The sequence below is a fragment of the Xiphophorus maculatus genome, chromosome 8, assembly GCF_002775205.1.
Source record: "Xiphophorus maculatus strain JP 163 A chromosome 8, X_maculatus-5.0-male, whole genome shotgun sequence".
NCBI lineage: Eukaryota > Metazoa > Chordata > Actinopteri > Cyprinodontiformes > Poeciliidae > Xiphophorus > Xiphophorus maculatus.
This window is the reverse complement of record NC_036450.1, coordinates 12,172,201-12,193,277: the sequence shown is the minus strand read 5'-3', so window position 1 is coordinate 12,193,277 and position 21,077 is coordinate 12,172,201. Positions and strand designations below refer to the sequence as shown.

The 21,077-nt window shown below is 38.6% G+C and overlaps 2 protein-coding genes and 1 long non-coding RNA gene across 5 annotated transcripts in view; 2 read left to right on the top strand and 1 right to left on the bottom strand.

Moving 5' to 3' along the window:
- Nucleotides 1–7: 7 nt before the first annotated feature.
- LOC106699964 (zinc finger and BTB domain-containing protein 6-like) lies at nt 8–8,562 on the top strand. Of its 3 annotated transcripts, none has more exons than XM_023338105.1 (3): nt 8–79; nt 6,332–6,656; nt 7,154–8,562. In XM_023338105.1, exons 2-3 carry the CDS (start codon nt 6,348–6,350, stop codon nt 8,210–8,212), a joined length of 1,368 nt encoding a protein of 455 aa, XP_023193873.1. In that variant the 5' UTR covers nt 8–79; nt 6,332–6,347; the 3' UTR covers nt 8,213–8,562. The 3 variants fall into 3 exon arrangements, with proteins under 3 accessions (XP_023193873.1, XP_023193872.1, XP_023193874.1); XM_023338104.1 differs by having other exon boundaries at nt 13–64; XM_023338106.1 differs by lacking the exon at nt 8–79 and adding an exon at nt 5,359–5,468.
- A 1,242-nt stretch (nt 8,563–9,804) lies between these two features.
- LOC111609538 lies at nt 9,805–10,439 on the top strand. Its single transcript, XR_002753176.1, has 3 exons — nt 9,805–9,865; nt 9,953–10,281; nt 10,364–10,439. It is a non-coding gene; the product is annotated as an uncharacterized LOC111609538 (long non-coding RNA).
- An 8,623-nt stretch (nt 10,440–19,062) lies between these two features.
- The window catches only part of phf24 (PHD finger protein 24), a 33,463-nt gene continuing 31,448 nt past the window's right edge, over nt 19,063–21,077 (bottom strand). The window contains exon 8 of the mRNA XM_005810008.2: nt 19,063–20,344. Coding sequence (XP_005810065.1) covers nt 20,248–20,344 — 97 coding nt within the window. The 3' untranslated portion in view covers nt 19,063–20,247. The remainder of the gene's footprint in view (nt 20,345–21,077) is intronic.

Below are 21,077 nucleotides of genomic sequence, written 5' to 3'. Positions count from 1 at the left end.
GTCAGTGGGGAAGCCGACTGCGCTGTGACGAGGATGGTTTGGGCGGAGCAGGACGACAGGTCAAGTAAGTTGCTTCTGGGTACGTTTAATCCACAGTCAACTAAATCCCTCGCATTCAAATTTATCCTCGGACAACAAACCAACTTTTTATTTGATCACAAAAAGCGCTTTTTTTAATCCTCAGATTGGACGGAGTTGCCCATAACTGTACTCGTGTAAGAAAAAAAAAAGAGGTGGAATACATTTACTCGGTTATGCTTGAGTAACTTTCTTTTATAAGTATAATACATAATTTTACTTTATGTTCACCTGACCTCCAAATGGCGCAGCAGATTGAAAATAACATTCAATAACATTCACAGCAAGAAGTCCCTCTTGCTTGTAAACATGTCTGCGTGTGGTGCATTTTTGGTTATATTCATGACAATATAGTAAAAATGAAAAGTATTAAGGCTACTTCTAAAATTGCAATGCAGTCAAAAATATTACTCAAGGAAATGTAAATCATTTCTTACCACCTCCGAAAATAATAACACAAGCATACATGTTCAAAGCTCACTTTTTTCCAGCATTAAAACCTTTTGAATTCAGTTTGATGATATAACTGTGTTTGAACAAACACCGATGTCAAGATAAATTTTATGTGTTCTTCTAGTGCTCCAAATGCCACTCAGGCAGATAAGAAATAACATTAACAAGTTTGTGGGTTTACAGGAAATCTCCATGGTAGTGTGTGGGTGTGTGGTTTATGCTAAATTAAAATGTTCAGTTAAGTAACTGGATATGGGTGGAGTAGCTATTATGTAGCGTTACTTAAGAAAGTATTACACAAACAAAATTATCACAAAATGAAAGGAAAATGACACATAGTTTTCACAAGCTTGCACCAACACAAATCTGAAAAGTGTGGTGTGTGTTTTCTCCAGCTCTTGAGCCAGCACTTTTTAGAATCCCTTTTCCTCCCATCTTGAGACTGATTTTTTATATTTTTTTTATTGCAGAATCCCTGAAGTTCTGTCAGATTTAACATTTTTAAGAGAAGTGTTTTATTTTGGTCTGGAATTCAAATGTGCCCAAGATGAGGAACGCACAATTTTAGGAAGATATGAATTTATGATGACATTCTTGGATGCAGCCTCTGCCGTCCCATAGCCATTTAAAATGTTGGTAACCATTTAGTTTCCAGGGTAGGAGTGTAGAACACCTCAAAGCACATCAGTCTCATATCAGTTAAGGTATTTTTGATGATCATTGATGATTATGATTCCATATGTTGTGCAGAACTCTAGTTGTGAAACTCCACCCTAGTCTCAGGTGCTTTGCAGCTTGCAGCAGGTTTTCTTCCACAGTTGCCCTGCATCATTTATTTCCATCCATCTTCCCATCAACTTTGATCACCTTGATCACTGTGTGATGTTGACAACAAGATTCTGTTATAGGGAAGATGTTCTTAGGGTGATATACTGTGTGAGTTTTCCCTGCACAACACTTCCTGTCCTGTCTTTTTCTATATTTTTGGAGCCTTTCTTTGCACATCCTCCGAATCTACAAATTATGGATCTGGTCAGCCAGTCTTTCAATGCAATTGATCAAATTTACTCAACGAGAAGACTGGGCACAGAAGAACCCTCTTGTCCTACGGGGACACACCCCGATGGATACATCCTGGATTTATTCATGATAACAGGATTTCTGCTGTTTGGAGCTTGCGAATTCCTGGCTTATCGAGAAATTTGTGACGGACTTGGACAGACTTGGCCGAAATAGCGAACACTCAGACTGTTGGTGTGGACAGAGACGCAAGTTGGATGTGAGTCTTGCTGAGACTCTCAGCCCAGCTGAGACTCCAAAACTCACTTATGGAATGGAATCGATCTTGGAGAAGTTGCTAGTTTCGACTCAATGGAATGACCAAACTAATCTGGATAATTGGGATGTATCGGAGAGACTTTAGGGAAGATTGAAATTTATAATCTACCCGACCTAAGACATTCTGTATCTGAATTGGCTTTCCCAGTGTTGCTTTGGAAGGGCTGCATATTTCCAATCTCCTTGAAGATATGTAAACATAACGCTCCTTCCCACTTCACCCCCTCCTGTTATCCATGCAGCTGTGGAGCTGAACGCTCCCAAGGACATCATGCCTTGATAACAAGATCTTTATCGGACTTCTGCCGGGAGACTCAGCAACGTGGTTTCCTGGCTCTGTGATGTCACCGCCTTCACTCGTCTTTGTTTTGTCTGAATGTTGCCTTATGTGTCCTTTCCTCTTTTTTATTTTATTTTGTTAGAAACTGTGGAGTACTCACTTTTAACCCAGAAAAGGAATTAGAACAAACTTAGAATCCAGAGACTCTAGTTTATTAGTCACTTTTTAGCTTATATTTTAGAAACCGTAGAGTTCTCACTATTTAGATGCAGAGAGACTCCTATTATTGCAACCCAGAAAAGGAATTAGAACGAACTTATAATCCAGAAAAAAATCTTCCAGAACAGGAACATTTAGTTTTTTATTATTACTTAGAAACTGTGGAGTACTCATTACTTTTACTAATTTAGAGCACACTTAGAAAGCCCAGAGAATACTTATACTTATCTAGTACCCCAGAAGTCCAGAGGATACTTATTTACTTACACTTATTTAGCAACCCAGAACAGGGATTAGAACTTGGAACCCAGAAAAACTATCTTAGTAACTACTTTTTAGACTCCTATTCTTCCAAACCAGAAAAGGAATTAGACCAGCGGATACTTACTTATACTTATCTACCAACCCTGAATAGGAGTATCTAGTTTATTTACCTTGGTTCAACATTATTAGCTTTTTCCTCTTTTGCTCTTTCCTTTGGTTTGTTATTTTGTTTGTATTTCCTATTAATTCCTGTAAAGCCCTTTGAATTGCCTTGTTGATGAAATTGTGCTATATAAATAAAATTACCTTTAACCTTTTTTGCATCAAAAAAAGCTTTCTCATTTTCAGAAAGCATGTGATAAGAGCAGACAGGAAGCACAATCCAGTCTTAGCGACCATCTGCAATACTTAAATCTGCAATGTTGAAGATTGGGACATGAGTAACCTTAAGACAATGGATTTGCGAGCTGGCAAATCTACACCAGCTATATGATGCCAAGAAGCTAATATAGACCAAAATCTTTGTGTTTTTGATATATTTTATTATTTAGGCCTATGCCACTAAGAATCAAGGCAGCTCTGCAGGCAGCAGGGTGTCCAACCAGTACTGATAAGGCATACCAAATAAAGTGGCCACTGAGTGTAGATCTCATAAAAGTCATAAAATTCTGACGCATATTAAAACATTTTGATAACCATTCTTTTCGGTTATGTGACACTTGAGAAACTTTCAGAATAAAAAATCATTCGTAGTTCTCTCAAATTCATTTGAAAGCTTCAACATGTTCCTCAATTTCCACAAAATGAACCAAATAAAATTTCAGTACCTGTAAAGGTGGTAACTTTAGACATGATCATCATCATATGCTTGACAATCATGCATTTGTGATGAATAATTAAAAGTAATGTCTGTATGTCTGAATGAATACAGACATGTTCAGGTGTTTGTAAAAGAATGCTGTGCTGATCTCGTTTTCACAATAATCTCTACAGGTTACTCCCACATTGCCTCTGCAGCTCCATCCTATTGCTGTTATCACATATATCTTTATGTATTTGAAACTCACAAGCTGAGTCAAAATTTCAGGGTGAATATAAAGTTCTCTTATCTTGAGCAGAGAGCAGTTCACTAATGATTTCTACGTTTTGGGAGAACATTTTCTCTCAGATTCAATGCTTGAACATTGTCCACCATCAGTTTTGCTTCTTTTACTTGTTTGCATTTTTTTTCTGAAATAAAGCACTCATACCTTATGCTTGATGTTTGAATATCTAATGAGTCCATAACAGGACCTTTTGTAAGTATATTCCCAATCTTTGAAATGATCAAGACATTTTCATGTCTGAGGGTTAAGTCTGCTTCTTACTTTGTCTGAAAGGATTCATCAGTGGCAACTTACAAAAACATTTAGATAATAAATCAAAACGTTAATGGAGTTCAGGTGTGTCCAAAAATTATCCCAAGTCAGTCAAGTTTGTATTTGTGACCTTGACCCAAAAATGAAGGTCACAAATGGTCCAGATGTACAACATTTGGTGGCTGAATCCTCTGCTTCTGTTTATATGACACATGTAGACCCACATCCTCTAACTAATTTCAACCATATCTTGACAGGAAGCTGAAGTACATTTTGACATTTACCGCAGATACTTTGCATCGACTTTGCTAAAGAATTCACATGAATTAAAAAAAATTGACAAAAGATCAGGTTTGTTCAGGTGTTCGTAAAAGAATGCTGCGCTGATCTCATTTCTAACAGGTCAAAAAGGGACTTGACTGCAAGAAGAAGGAACAGAGAATTAATTTATTAACTAAGTTGATGGGGCAAAACCTGAAATTTTGTAAAGGAGATTTTTTCAGAATTCACCAAAGGTCAAACTAACCGACAACTGACAAGCTGGGACCATTACATTACAAAGATTCAGTGAACTTGCAAAAACATAAAAAGGAAGCCTTGCTGAAAACTAATTGAGAGAAACGGAAACTTAGACCTGTTGTGTGACTAAGGTATAACTAATACTAAAGCCACCGCAAATAAACAAGTGGACATCTCCAACCAGATAAGACAGAAAGTAAGGATGACCAGGGAGGAGTAGCAGTTATCAAAAGGAAAAAAAAAAGTTTTGTTACCTGTTTCTGATGAGAACATCCAAAACCAAAGCATATGCAGATCTGAAACTTTTCTTTAAAGCCAACTGTTTTTATCAGTGACTTCAAAAATTTGGCCTCTGACTTCACTCTGCCTGGTTGTAGGGACTCTGTCCTGCACAAAATGAACTCACCGAGGGGAGAACATTGGTTCCATGACATCTCACTCATCCTTTGGAACCCAAGCAGCTCTGTCTGTCCACAGCCGCAGGGTAAAACTAAAATCCTCTGGGACCAGTTTCTGTTCCATGAAGACCATAATAGAGAGGAGTTTGGCTCCAGTTTCAACTCAAACGTTTTGAGTAGCAGTCTGAAGGGAATGAGTGTATGTGATAATTATATTGCTGAGCAATACCACCACCATACGGTTCATTTTGGGTATTGCACCCCTTCTCTTGCTGGTCGGCTGTGGCCTACTCAAAGCACTGAAAGAGTTAAGGATTTCAGAGTCGCTCAGAATCTCTGAGTCTGCAGTACAGAGCAGATGGATCGCAGAGTCAGGCAGACTTCTCAGAGATGGGAGATTATTCTTTTCCTCATGCATGCATGGACTATTAGCAACAATTTCCAGTTATTATTTTCTTAAGTGCATAAAATCTGAAAAAAGTAATTTAGTTCCTTTTTCTACCAATAAAGTTGAAGAAGAGTCGTTTTGTTTACTATATCTGGATTACCCTGCAGAACAAGGTGGGGCTGCTTCTTTAAATCCTTGTGCCTGATAATTGTATTTGCCTTTTTCTTTAATCATATGAACCATAACTATAACTGAAATTCAATTACACACACTTAAAATAGCTTTTAACTACTACTTTTGTAAAAAATATTCTTTGTGCAATAATCCAAAACAAAGGGTTGCATAGTTGTGGGGAAGAAAGAGCATAATACATGGTTTTCAATTCTTTTTAAAAATACAATTCTTATAATTGCTTTATGAACTTGTATTACACTAAGCAAGCGATTGCAAACCTACCAAGACATAACCACCCAGACAATAAAATATGAGTGAATCTACATTAAAATATGGTATGGCTGAAATATTAAATCCATTTTAAAGCCTTGATATAATACAAAAAGCGGTTGGTGACTTACATGTTGAATCAATGTTAGCTTTTCAACCGTAACTGATACTTTATCAATTTTGACTCAACCATCATCTAAATTTGGATCTACATGCCCATATTTGTTTAATTTATTTTGAATCAATGTTATGATTCAATATTGATTCAACCAACATCTTAATGGCAATGGACCTAAACTGAAAGTCCAGTAAAGCAGAACTTTAATCAAAAAAGCAACCCAGAGGCCTTTTAGTAACTCTGGAGGAACTGCAGTAATCCTCACACCTTGGAACATGAAGGGAAAGTTCCAAGAAAGTCGCAAATATGTCTCTGGTCAGATGAAACTAACATAAATTTTTTTAGGATTACATCCAAAACACTATATTACTAAACTCTACCCTGCAAATACCTCTGAATACACCATCACTATTGTAAAAATAATGGTGGTGCCATCATTGGAAAGTAAAATTGTGATCTAACTATTCACTCTAGATAAAGGAAGATCATCATGTCAAGCTCCTGTGACACTTTGTACTTCAGTCTGCCTGCCCATGGGAGCTCTGTCCTGCACAAGATGAATGCTCTAAGAGAAGACCGTCGGTTCTGTGACATCACGCTCATCTTCAGAAGCCAAAACTCCTCTGCGGAACAGTGTGTCCACTTCCACGGACACAGGGTGGTGCTTGCAGCATCCTCTGATTTCTTCCGCGATCAGTTCCTGCTCTATGAAGACCAGGCAGAGATGAGTGTGACTGCAGTTGCCAGTGCGAGAGTGGCGAAGACGCTGCTGCTGTCCTGCTACACTGGACTTCTTGAGGTGCAGTACTCAGTAAGCAGAGATGCAGTCATGGAAAAAAAGAATGTCTCATTTGTAGAAGCGCCTTTAGAAGTAATAGCTTCTATAGGCATGACTTTATCAGTCTGCGGTTTTGAGGTAGAAGAACTTTGGCAAACTCCCTTTCAAATAACATTGTGTCACTGCTTGTTTGTCCATTTGGATTTCATTGAACAGTGCGTTTGATTCAGTTTCTGCAAGTTGCACAGCGAAAAAGTCCTCCAGCCCAAACAATACTCCTTCCACACCTTGTAACAGTGTTTTAAGTGTCTTCAACACACAGTCCCCAAGGCTTTTTTCAACAGGAATAAGGAAAGCAGTCATACTTGATGAGCTCCTATTATTGTTTATTGACCTTACCCTCTGCTTGGTGAAACATAGAGGCTTCCTTTTGCTGTTAAAGGTTTATCAGAGACAGGTAATCTCACATAATGGTATGCAATTAATGTTTGTTTTTCCTTCTTTTTTCTCCTATTTAGGTACCTTTGGCAGAACTGGTCAGTTACCTGAGCACAGCCAGCATCCTCCAGATGAGCGAGGTGGTAGAGAAATGCAGTCAAGCTGTGTTGCAGTTCCTTAAACCCATTATGTTTTCCAATAAACCTTCAAGTTGCTCCAAGCAAACTGAAAACCAGCAGCCAGAGAGAAGCTGGCTATGCTCCAGTTTTGAAAATCGGAGGGAAAAGGATGTGGCCCAGCCCAGCACCAGCATCCAGGAAGATAAGACAAAGGAGGAAGGAGTGGTTCTTGGTCCGGCAATGGATGGGGTCAGCCACGAATCTAAGGTGGATAATGAAAATACATATGTGACTATAGAAGACATGAAGTTTGTGAAACCTAAATTGGAGTCATCAGAGGATCAAAAATTTGAGCTTGACACTTTGAAGTCAGAGCAAGGTGTGAAAAACCCCACAACAGCTCTCAAGGATGAAGTTTTTCAAGACCTCATTTCATTCCCAGGTTTAGAGATTAGAAGTGCTGCAGATCACGTAAAGCTGGTGGACATCTCCCAAAAACAACACAAGCAAGTAGGACATGAAGAAAAACAAGATAAAAACATTTATGCACACAAAGGCCAACTGGAACATGGTGGAGACCTGATAGATTCCAAAATATCTAACCTCTCCGAGGCACAGTCGACAAAGACTGGTGAAGATGTACTAATAGGGGCTTCACACAGCGTCCTAGTTGAGAGACCCTACCTGTGCAGAAAGTGTGACAAAATCTTCCAGCACCTTGAGAACTACATGGGCCACCTGAAGGAACACAGACAGTATTCCTGTTTGGTCTGTGGGGAGGGCTTTTCCCAGAAGAGCAAACTGACCCGGCACATACGTGTTCATCCTGATGTCAAGCCCTTCAGGTGTCCACTGTGCCATGAAACATTCATCCAAAAGGGTTGGCTGCAAGAACACCTCAACCTGCACACAGGGCACAGGCATAGTCTGAACCCAGCAAACAAGTCAGATTTTACAGGCCTAAAGGGAGAGAAAAATGGCCTGACAGATGTGTTGGAGAAAGGTGGAGGAGCAAGTTAGGATTAAAATGTGATCATTGCTGTTTGTTCTGACTGCTTGTATCTTTTTTTTGTTGTTGTCTTTTTTGGAAATCTGGTCCCAACTTCAATTGTAGAAAAAATATGCACATGCAAAAAGACAGATTTTTTTTTTCAGTCCCTCAAAAATGTTATATAAGACTCCAAAGATGAAAAGAGTGTGTGCCTCATATCTCAGAGGTTTTTCCATGCTAGATATCTTTGGTCAAGGTTATTTTCATTTAGTTGTGAATTCGTTTGGTGTTCGAAATGAGCATGATTGCCTATTGGCTCTGTGATTGATGTCTCAAAATATTTTATTCACTCAATATGCACATTGCTAAATTATGCTGTTTAAATTAAAATACATTGCACACCATTCATTTGTGCATGTTCTACTAATAAAGCTTGATGAGCTCTTTACTGTCTTTTGTTATATTTTTTAATTTCACTAAACATTTTTCACGTTTTAGTCATTGTAAAATGGAGTAAATGTACAAACTGTGTGATTACGTTTTTATGCAGGTCTGTTGTAGCTGTTTTATTCTTTAATTAAGGGTGTTGGGAGGAGGAAGGTTCATCACAGCAGATAGACTGCAGCTCCAACGAGAGGAGAAGTTGTTGGGTGGAAAATGAGGCGCATGGTGAGATCAATTCCTTTTGCGTGCTACCTCGGAAGACTAATGGATTTCTCAAACATGCATAAAAGAAACAAATCAATACTCCGGGTATGTTTTTGATGAGGGAATATAAATAAATACGTTTTTCACCATTTAACTTGGCTTGGGAAGACGAAGCCCCAAGAATCCGCCTCCCCGAGTCTCACTTCAACTTGAATTTAGAGTGGAGATTATTTAACCACACAGCCGTTTTTAAATTGCTGATATGCCAAGTAAAACTGGAGTTATGCTAAAATAATTTAGCTATCTCTTTTTTCCAGACTGTCAGAGGAATGTTAAAGACAGTGCTATCCTGAGAGTATGAAAGCAAATGTGCTGTTACTAAGAAAATAAATATGCAGCTCCTCGATGGCCTTCTATCAGATTGTGTCTTTACTCTTTCGGAGAGAGAGAATATACTTCAGAAGAACCAAACCAGAGCAGACAAGGCCCTCGCCGCCATAGATGCTGTAATGAAGAAAGGACAGAGAGCCTGCAGATTGATGATCCAACGTCTTCACCACAGAGATTCGACTCTGTCCAACCAGCTGGGTTTGTCCTCTGACTCCTTTGGTCCAGGTGAGACACACAGTTCATTAAAGCTGCTTTTACAGCCTCAACTGTTTTTGGTTTAATTATAAAGTTGTTCTTATCAAATATTTCCTAACTTCAAAACTTGTCACCAAACAAAAAAAGATAATATTAACCTGCTTGATGTGCAATCGGTGCACCTCTAAAATAACTTAATACTTTTAAATGGAGCAATAATAATAATAATTGAAACACATTTTATATCTGTTGTGTTCCGGGGTTCTTTGTTTTCCTTAAGAGTCTGCTTGCTGCTTCTCACCATCTAGCCACCAGATGGCGCCAGACTCACCTCTCTCTGGAGTGGTGTGTTGTCATCCTGCGCACCTGTGATCAATCTGCTCGTCAGGCAAGGTGTACAAGAGGAGCTGACTGCCAGTACTTCGATGCCTGAGTGTTAGCCAGTAACGGTACCGCTGAGCCCCCTTGAGCTAGTCTCTGTTTTCCTCCTCGGTGTCTGATCACTTGGTGATTCTCCTTGTTGTCTCCTGCCTCAGGTGTTTCCCTGAGACGTCCTGGGTTCTCCTCGTGACGATTCCCCCTGGCTTCCTATACTAGACCTCCCTCGTGACGCCGTGGAACATATCCACTGGTTGCCCGAGTTTCCAGACTCACCTCCTCCGGCTGATCGCAAGTTCCTCCTGGATGTTCCGACTGGCAGTCGTGCCGCTCCTCTGTCTCTGTTCTGCCTGAACCTACCTGTCCGCCCTCCGGCTACACTCCCTCGCAACCTTCTGGATCTCTGTGGCTAAGCGCTGGACCACAAGGAAACAAGGACCCCGAGCACTGCAGTTATCCCTCCAAATCTCCAACTCCTGTTCAACAAGTAAGATTATTCCAATTTACTGTCATCACTCCCGTCTCCTATACCCTGTGAACTCACCATCTCCTTGCTGTGTTCTTTATAGTGTGCTGACCACTCCGTGAGCCTTCCCCCCCCCTGGATAGACCCGTTATCTTCAGTGCATTCAATCATTGCTGTTGTAATAAATTCACTCACACTATATATTGCTCTCCTCTGTCGTGTTCTGCATATGGGCTAGAAATATAGACTCAACATGACAATATCAGTTGTAAGAAACTATTTACATTTCAGTTTTTAGCTAAAAATGTTGCATTAATGTTTCTCTTTATATTGAGTTTCAATTCTGAGACGAATCAATTGACTAAATATGTTTCAGGCCTCGCTGAGTGTTTGGGGGCTTCATCCCCCTATTGAAGCAGCTGTTTACCCATGATTCCTTGCAGTGGGTCCAGCTGGTACCTCAGCTGGATGCTGTGGTCCCTGAAAGCTGCTTTGTGTCTCTTGAGCTGAGAGGAAATCCTGCTGAGCTTCACACAGAGGCTGACATGTTGCTGAGATCCCAGCTGGACCCGGTTCTGTCTGGAGGAGAGCTGTGGACCCGACCTGAGCTGCTGCTCCCTCAGAACCTTCTGCACACTGACTCCCTCCATACAGAGCTACAATAGAGTCATGATGCATTCAAGTCCACTGGGAGCTAAATAAGTTCACTAGTTCATAGGAAATGTTCACTCATTCATTCAAATGATTCACTCTGATCCTTTGAACACATGATGGGAACCAGCTTTCTGCTTCACAGGACAGTTACTGGAACTGGATCACTGGACTGACTGGTTCTGGTTTCTCTCTCCAAAAGGCCAAAAGATGGAAGATCGGCATCGGAAAAGGAACAGAGCAAAACCTCCAGGATCCATCAGTCCGTCTGTGAGGAGTGATTGGTCCAAAGGTCCTCCTCCATACTTGAGTAATGAACCTGGACCATCAGACAGAACGTAAGAAACCAGTTTCTAACTGATTCACGTGACTTTATAGAGATAAAATCTAAATGATATTAACTGGTTGATCTCGGTGTTTTAATAAACAGTAACTTAATTTAAAGTTGGACATGAAGGATGTTGGTCAGTAAATCAGTAGAGTTTGAATGAAGGTCTGAATGAATTAATATGGATTAAAATGTTGCATGGAAACAAACAACCAAGCTTGTGAAGAGCAACAATTCAGATTGTCTGTAAACCCACTGAAGCAGTGAAACCCAGCATCTTCCAGACTGGGAACACTGGCATCAGCCATGATACCAAATATAATTCAATGAAGTACTTAAAACCAGAAATCATCAATGTTCTGACACAGTTTCTGGTCCCTTGTTTTTTGTGGACCTTCATGAACATCTTCAGCTCCAGCCTGTTGCTAGTGAACTATTTCAGTGATGAAGAAATGTCTTCACAGGAGCAGCTTTGGTGAGGAGGAGCATCCATCCTGCTGTGCTTTGGGTCAGAATGTTCTGATGGATCCGGTCTGTACCAGCTGCCCCCAGTGTGGGAAAGAACCCAGAACAGGATCTGGACGGCTGACAGCCAATCAGAGCAGCTGTGCTCCAGGTGAGACTGAACTCCTCCAATCAGAGCTTCCTTCTATTGTCTCTGTGGAACCAGATCCACGTCTTTAGTTAAGATTTGGAAATTTAAGGTTTAAAAGTCTTTTTGTGGTCAGTTGTTTCAACTGAATCTGTCTTTTTCCAGCTGGTGTAACTGGAACTTATGTTTAGGTAACTGGGCTTAATAAAGTCCTCATTTAATTTGAGCCTGTTTAAAAAATGGCCACAAGATAAATGTACAAATTTAACTTTTTATTTTGTTCTCTTTTTAAAATTATAAGTGAAGACTCTTACTCTGAAGGGTCATGTTGCAGCATAACATGTCATCAACTCTAAATAAAACAAACACTTCATAGAATCAATTTGATGATTCTTACAGATAATTTTATTTGGGTTTCAGTACATTATAAGATTAAGGGGAATGAAATAGCAGAGAGGATGGCTAAGGAGAGCAGCAATCGGGTATTGGTTGATATTAATGTTACGTTTAGCATAACAGAAATAAGGTGCATAATAAAACAATAAAAAGAGAGGCGGCAAAAGTTATAGGTCAGCAAATTGCCCAGCTGCCAATATGGTTAATCTGACCTTGCTGAAAATGATTTTTGTTCTACTTTTATTGGTTATTACACCAGGCCTTTAAGGTTCTGCTGGAAAATTGGAGTTTCTAATTTGGGAAATCACTAAAGGACAATTCTACGTAATTTCTTGCTACTTTGAGCATCTTTAATGTGATCTACTTCAAAAACTAAAATATGTACACTTTAATCATGTAGATTATTCAGGCCAGATTATCTAAACCCAAGTTTCTAGTTTTTTTTTTTTTTTTTTTTTTTTTTTCTTTCCCTAAATGAAGCTGCATTAAAGCTTTGATTTGTGAAGCTTCAATACAGGTTTGATTTCAATCCTTTTAATGTATCTGGACCACAGTCACCATGTCTCTCTATGAAAAGGGAGGACATGGTGGATTTCACTAAGCAGAAAGTGATTTAGACTCTGACAGAGTTTAAATCACTTTCTGCCCATTAGAAAGCGACTTTGAGTAACCTCAGAGGTCACTGAAGTCTCTGAAAAGCTCCCTGGTTCAAGGTGTGGTTGAGGTTCAGCCTGGCAGATGATGGTAAATGTAGAATATAGTAAGGAGTTATGTTAAAGAGAAGCTTCTTCAGGAAGTGAATAGTTTGTGAGATCCAAATGGTGTTGGAGACAATCAGGCAGATGAATGTGAGGACAGCAGAGCTGCAGCAGACAACAGAGGAGTGGAGGAGAATCTGGGGACCAACAAGGCATCCTTAAACCATGGAGGCACAGAAATCACAAGAGGTGAACTGGAGAAAGATTACTAGAAACAATAACTACATGCTATAGTGAAGAGTTAAAAACTCAGAGAGATAACTAGTAACTTGTCCCCTGTCTGCCAGATCCTGGCTTTTACCTGGATTTATGGCACAATTTTCACTAATCACAATCTGTAGTTTAAAGTTTTCTGCTATTGGTGTAGAATAATGTAGCCCATATTTTAAGAGTGCAAGTATTTCAGCTTTTAAACTCAAGCAGATTGAAAATGCTCAACCAGTAGGTGGCCCTAATGGGTAAAGGCCCTTTACCCATTTCCTGAATTGGAAGCTCAATCTGAAGCCAACTTCAGCTCTGTAAAATCCAAACTGTTTCCTGAGTTTGATTCCACAATGAGAAGTTAGATGGTGAACCACAACTCAGACTGCAATAAAACCTAAACTAGCAGGAACTGCGCCCTCTGCTGGATGTTGTTTCCATCACAACTAGTTTGATTTGGCCATAATTTTGTGCTAAAACAGCAGTGGCCTCAGAGGCCATCAAAGAGGACAATTTGATACATGGGTTTATGCAGTTGTTTGCTAAATTTATGTCTATTTTTGCAACTCTCATTCCACGTATTTTGTGTAGTTTTGACTGTAAATATCTCAGTAAACTTGAAATAAGATGAAAATATACAGATATTGTCTCAGGAAGATATAGAAGCTTGTTTAAAGTCCATATTTCTTGAATATTTTTCAATTTCCATATAGATTTTCTATATTTTTAAACTTGTTTTGAGAGTTATTTTTTGTTGCTTTTTTATGGTGTTAATATTTTTCAAACACTGAGAGCTGAAATAGATTTGAAAGATAAAACTGTACATCCCAATGAATCAACAGCAGCAACTTTAACTTTAATAGAAAAAATACTTAAGTTGAGATAATTTTCTTTTAATACACAACTGTAAATAAAACAAATATGAGGGATTTATAGCTGAAAAAACTAAAAGAAAACAATCAAATGGTTTTATGTTGCTGAACTTTGTCACGTGTTTATTTTGCTTTATTCTTTACAAAATAATAAACCAGCAGTCTAAATGTTTCTCTCATCCCAGCCTATCACTCCAAATCAGATTGGCCCAACAATTTCCAGTCTGTAATTGTTCTTTAAAGAATCCAGTCTCTGACTGAGAAGTCATTTTAAATGTGAATATTGCTGATGTAATGAGTCATTTCTTTGGCAGATTAGATCTTTTTATCCAGATTTCTTTCATAAAGGCTGGAAAATGCAGGGAGGAAACATTTTTCTGTTTCTATAAGGACAATGATAAGAGTTGATGTTACTGAAAACTCCTGCATTCAATGACCCTGATGGTTTGGTTCCAACTTTATCACTGAATCATGTTTTTTACTACAGTTGTCTTCTGTGTTTCATTTTTAGTTTTGAAACTGAATTGTAAATGTGTGGCAATGAGCATGTGGAGGAAACTGTTTAAAGCTGATAGGAGTTGACAAAAATATATTTTGGTGAATTGAAGCAGTTTGAGTCCAATTTACACTTTGCTGAATCAGAGAATGTGGATTTGGCTCCATCCTGTGGCCAGATATGATCACTGCACTATGGAGGCCTGGTGATTCTCCTTGGGTCTATGGAGTTTTATATGGGCAAAAATTAAAGTTTTATTTGGTGTTATTCAAACAAAAAAGCTCAGATTCTTAGCAAACTTTGAAGAATTACTCAGACTGATGTGTTTCACTAGTGAGAGCAATTTAGATTGTCAAATGTTTGTGTTTAAAACACAAACTTGTGAGGAACATAAAGCTTTTTTTATATATGTATATATACACTTCCTGGCCAAAAAAAAAGTCGCCACCAAAAAAATGGTCACACTCATATTTTGTTGGACCGCCTTTAGCTTTGATTACAGCCCGCATTCGCTGTGGCATTGTTTCAATAAGCTTCTGCAGTGTCATGAGATTTATTTCCATCCAGTATTGCATTAATCTTTCACCAAGATCTTGTATTGATGATGGGAGAGTCTGACCACTGCGCAAAGCCTTCTCCAGCACATCCCAAAGATTCTCAATGGGGTTAAGGTCTGGACTCTGTGGTGGCCAATCCATGTGTGAAAAAGATGTCTCATGCTCCCTGAACCACTCTTTCACAATGTGAGCCTGATGAATCCTGGCATTGTCATCTTGGAATATGCCTGTTCCATTTGGGAAGACAAAATCCATTGATGGAATAACCTGGTCATTCAGGTAGTCAGCTGACCTCATTCTTTGGGCACACAATGTTGCTGAACCTAGACCTGACCAACTGCAGCAACCCCAGATCATAGCACTGCCCCCACAGGCTTGTACAGTAGGCACTAGGCCTGATGGGTGCATCACTTCACCTGCCTTTCTTCTTACCCTGATGCGCCCATCACTCTGGAACAGGGTAAATCTGGACTTATCAGACCACATGACCCTCTTCCATTCCTCCAGAGTCCAATCTTTATGCTCCCTAGCAAACTGAAGCCTTTTTTTCTGGTCAGCCTTACTGATTAGAGGTTTTCTTACGGCTACACAGCTGTTCAATCCCAACCCCTTGAGTTCCCTTCGCATTGTGCGTGTGGAAATGCTTTTGCGTTCACAATTAAACATACTCCTGAGTTCTGCTGTTTTTCTTCGATTTGACCAAACGTTTAAGTAATCGCCGATCACGATCATTCAGGATTTTTTTTCTGACCACATTTCTTCCTGGAAGACGATGGTTCCCCACCATCCTTCCAGTTTTTATGATGCGTAGGACAGTTCTTAACCGAATTCTAGTAGTTTCTGTAATCTCCTTAGATGTTTTCTCTGCTTGATGCATACCAATGATTTGACCCTTCTTAAACAGACTAACATCTTTTCCATGACCACAGGATGTCTTTTGCCATGGTTGTTTAAGAAATGAAGAGTTACTCATTGCATCAGCTGGGGTTAAATAACTTGTTGCCAGCTGAAAGATAATTGCCTATGCAGTACTTATCCAATAGGAGGCTTGTACCTATTTGCTTAGTTAAATCCAGGTGGCGACTTTTTTTGGCCAGGCAGTGTATTTTAGCTTCTAGTTCAGCTGTTTTTGCTGCAACCCCTAACAAACCATATACTGTTTTCATCAAAATGAACTCTATCAAACTAGATGGCTTAGAATGAATTTGGAAACTTGTAGAAAATCAGCACCATGAGTCAGAATGGGGTGTTTATTGTTGAACTGCTGCCTGCTGCAAGCTTGAACACAAAAAACCCCTGCTGGCTGCTTTGGGTAAGTATCCTTACTTATTAATGTGGTCATGAACTTAAAACTGAGCATTCTAGAGGTCTTGCGGTTTTAAGGTTTAAACCCTTCAATGCAGGTTTAAACTTTAAGCGAATGTTGATGTTTATGTCAATGGTGGAATATGTCTAATATGTACAGTAAATTACTGAACTATAAATTAGGCTGTGTTGACAGTTAAATGAGCTGGTTTGTTCAATAAATAAGCTGCAAGAAATTGGAGTAACACAGACGGTATCTCCCGTGTGCTCATTTACATGCTGTTTTTCAGCTTCATCTGCTGCTGACGAGTCCGGAACCCTGGTACCCGTTACAAAAGGCTGCAAAATATATAACCAAATGTAAGATGCTGAACTGGAACAATTGGGATTCTGCTCTGTGTTCGCCTCTAATCTTTCAATTTCAGCAAATACTTTCTTTGTGTAAAGACTTTGCAGGAAGAAAACACACAATGAAAAACTGAGATATATGGTTTACTGTCAGTTACTTTACTGTATAAACATTATCATTTGAGAAAAAGGTACTAGAATCATAAAATGCAAATACTAAATCACATATTGCTTCTATTTCTGTCTTTTCAGGGAAATGTTTTCATCAGGAATATATTTTCAGTTTATTTGGGTTAAATGATCAAACTCATTCACATTTGACCAAGCATTTTGTGCAGCAATTAGCACGGTCAAGAGATTAACAATTGAATCTGTTATGAAACAATTGCATAATATCCCATCAAAACCATTTTTCTCCCACACTTTTGCATGATTAGTTCACAATCTCAACAGCGTGATTTCCAAGTTAATATTTGGAGTAATGTAACTGCAAGATTGAACTCCAATCATTGTATGCACACAATGGAAATGTAGCAAAGGTTTAAAAACTATCTGGCTGCAAATTAAAGTTTTTATTCTTTTTACTGGTTGTCCTTTTCCACTTACCAGATAACTTATAATGTGATTGTCCATCTCCAGCCCTCGTGGCCGGTGTTCTTCCAGTTTCCGACGTCTCTGCTCCCACACATCTGATTCAAAAGGTCCAACTACTTCATTAGTAAGACAAAGTTCTGAAGAGGCCTGCTGATGAAACATCATTTCATTCACTTGTATTGAATGAGGGGAATAAGTAAAACATTTGGGATAGCGGTCCTTGAAGATTGACTTCTAGACCAACGCACAATAGCATTTGATGTAAACAACTATTTCATGTGGGAAGTCCACTTAGCAAGAAGAAGGTAGCCTCATGGCAGACACCTCTTTCCCCATGACCTTCGGCCATTTTAAGGCTGAGAGTTTTGAACACTCAAATCTCAATCTACAGTTTTAAGACTGAATCAGTTTAAGGTGAATTCAGACAAAAGCCAGTTTATGTTTTTGAGGTTTGATTATTCTGTGTTCCTTCGTTTCTTCATTTGATCAGTCTTGATTCTGTTTTCAGTCCTTCTTAGTGTTTCTAGTCATGTTTATTTCTTGTTTTTACTTATTCCTTGTTACTCTGGTTTAATAATATTTCTTAGGTGTAGTTATTATTTAGCGTTATTTATTTTCATGTAAAAAAAAACAAACAAACATTTGCTCACCTGGGGGAAAAAAAAGCCTGGTCATCTGGATGCTCTGTGGAACTCTTTGCCTTGCATTGTTTCTTCACTTGAATCTGAAACTTGGCATAAGTTTTGTGTTATTGGCAGAAAAAGTAAAATGTTTTCAGTTTGGAGAAGCTGAGTTTTGTGAGCAAATGTAAATTCAAGCTTACGATCCAATTCTGTGAACTAAGAAAATGTACATTTTGTTTACTAATTTCAAAATACTATGTCATACATCAATATTACTGAAACAATGAATAGTGGCAACATTAGTCCAAAATTGAGACTACGGTACATTCAGAGAGCTTTGAAACATAAATATTCTAGCTGTTTCAGTTTTTATGGTGGCAATTTGCATCGCTTGCAGTCCAGTTTGCTGTGAAGAGTGATGAGATGGAATTCCATAATTAAATTAATGGAAGTTAATAATAAATCATGAAAACCTCGTTTACCCCCGCCACAAACTGACATGCTTGCATAACGTCCGTGATCCTACAGTTAGGTGAGGGCAAATTGTTGATGAGCACAAGGCATCTGTCATTCTGATTGAATTAGAAGAGCAGAGTAGTTGCTACAAAAGGGATTGGTGTTTGATGGCATTCTTGTTTTGATCAGTCATGGTTGCCTCCAAGGAAACACCAGTGAAAAGACCTTCCCTTTCTGCATTATTGTCTGACAACGGTTAAATAAAGGCCACTAAAGCGACCAAAGAGAAGTATAACTTAAAGTAGACTTCAGTTACTGTTATTTTATCAGATTTTCCAGAAGTACAAATAAGTTTACTAGTGATTTTGTGATAATAGTCTCTTGAAGTGCTAGCACTCTTACCTTATAGACATAAGGTCCTGACTTCAAGTCCCACCCAGAGGTGGGAGTTTTTTGTTGGAGATTGCATGTTCTCCTCATACATGCGTGGGTTTTCACCAGGTACCCTGGCATCCTCCAGCATCACTGACTATTAGGTTAGTTGATCTCTCTAACTTAGCACCAGACAACACTTCACTCTCCACAACGCGTTGATACATTATGAAAACAACACAGGACACAAGCTAAAGTGTAAATCCAAGTGTTTATTACAACACTGTGACATATCTCTTCAACCAACAAGTTAAATTTTATTTCTACACTTTATTCATTAAAAGAACAAGGCATACATCTTTCATATACACTACACAATGTCCAATACCCCAGTGGTTTAAAGGGAAATCTCATTTACACTTTTTCAGTCCATCTTTTCCTGGCAACCTTTTTTTTCTCAATAGCTACGCCTACTGGGAAAGAAACCCCATTTCTCTGTCACATCTCACTTTCTTTCAGTAATTCATTACAGTGTTTATGTCAGACAATGATTAAATTTTATATCAGTCTCACGGTGCAAATATTGTGATTAGAACGAAATAAGCGATTGTTTTTACTTTGTCATAGTGCAGCTCGGAGAGCACAACAAAAGCAGTAGGACTATATGGCAGTATATATACATATACATACATGTCACTTAGAAGGTTAGCTTTCATTAATGTTCACATCCTTTTCACAGTTAGTATTTCAGAAGAACACAGATTCTTGGATGAAACTGGGATAAACAGGATACGTCTAAAGATACAGGAATAAATACAGCTTTAATGAATAATAATTTATATTGGTATGTGTAGCAGTTGGCTTTTATTGTATGTAGATAGCATTGATTCACCAGGGGCTCTGAACTGAAAACCCAATGCAATGTCATGTGTTTATCATTAGCACATGGAGAAGCTTGAAGTAACAAATACTTGAACAGAGTAACAGCTTGTCACTAATGAACTCACTCAGAAATGAGTGTTATTTACCTTATATGGCATTATGTCACTTTTAGCATCCTGGCTTCTTATGTGTTAATAGAGACACCCAAAGTTTCAGAAATTTCACAAACCGGCCAATCATGAAGAGGGTGGCTGTCCTTCTCATCGTATCTCTTACACGTTTTGGAAACTGTTTAGAGTTTGGAGCTATGACAGCTGCTTCCACTTGGGGTGTCTGTGTATCAAACACATTCATGTTGCCTGTGTTATGCTGAAGTGACTCTGGAGAGGAGAGTTTCTGTTGATTGCTTCATTCGCTACTACCTCTTGGTGCTTCAATCGGTTTCCTCAGTTTCACTTGTCATGACATCATGTCGGCAAGTTTATCTCTTCCCCCTGTTCATCCATGGACTACATCACTCTTCCTCTCTCTGCAGGCCGCACTGGAGGAACCTGGACTATAGAGGCATCCGGATGTGCATGGCAGAGCTATTAGGCCGAGCTGCCAAAATGTAGATGGCACTCTCCCTTAAAAAGTCTGCCCAGGTCAATGGCCTATTGCATATAAGAAAACAAATAGTTACTTAGACAACTACAACTCATGCTATAAAATTATATTATGGATTTGTTTATTATTACATCAGAAAACTTTTTTTTTGTTTGTCTTTAACATAAAACATTGAATAGAGAGAACTAAACTCTTGTTAATACATGTTAGTAGTAAGGAAAGTAAAATACAGGAGGACATAGATTGCTAAGTTAACACCAGAATAAAACTCAATGGTTTTCAATAAACAATGCATGTTCAAAGGAGAAAATCAAAATGCACAACCCCCAGAAATCACCAGATCAGCTTTATTGTAGAAGGATTTGGAGATAGGAAGGTGGGAACATCATGTGGTGGAGGTGTATCTGCACACAGCAGCCATATAGGATTTTGAGGTCTGGGATTTGTTAACCACATTATTTTTATGTCTAAATTGTAAACTAGAGTAGGTTCTGTTGATTATTCCAGGTTGAGACTCTGAAATTCCAGCTTCCGAACTCAACTGCAGTGCAGTATGAGCAATGACCGTCTTGGGAAGTTTAAAACCACACAGCAAAAATGTCTAGGGAATTGACCATAATTTTATGTTTAAAAAACATACTAATATTAATAATTAATATTTTTAATATTAATATTAATAATTAACATTAAAAATAATAACTAATAATATAATAAAACATATTAATCATTAAAAAAAATAATTTTCATAAATAAGATATAAAACATGCCAGTGTATAAAGA

Coding starts and splice junctions, on each gene's coding strand:
- LOC106699964 (XM_023338105.1), top strand. CDS start 6,348: ATGTCAAGCTCCTGTGACACTTTGTACTTCAGTCTGCCTGCCCATGGG. Junction 6,657..7,153: donor GCTACACTGGACTTCTTGAG/GTGCAGTACTCA, acceptor TCTCCTATTTAG/GTACCTTTGGCAGAACTGGT.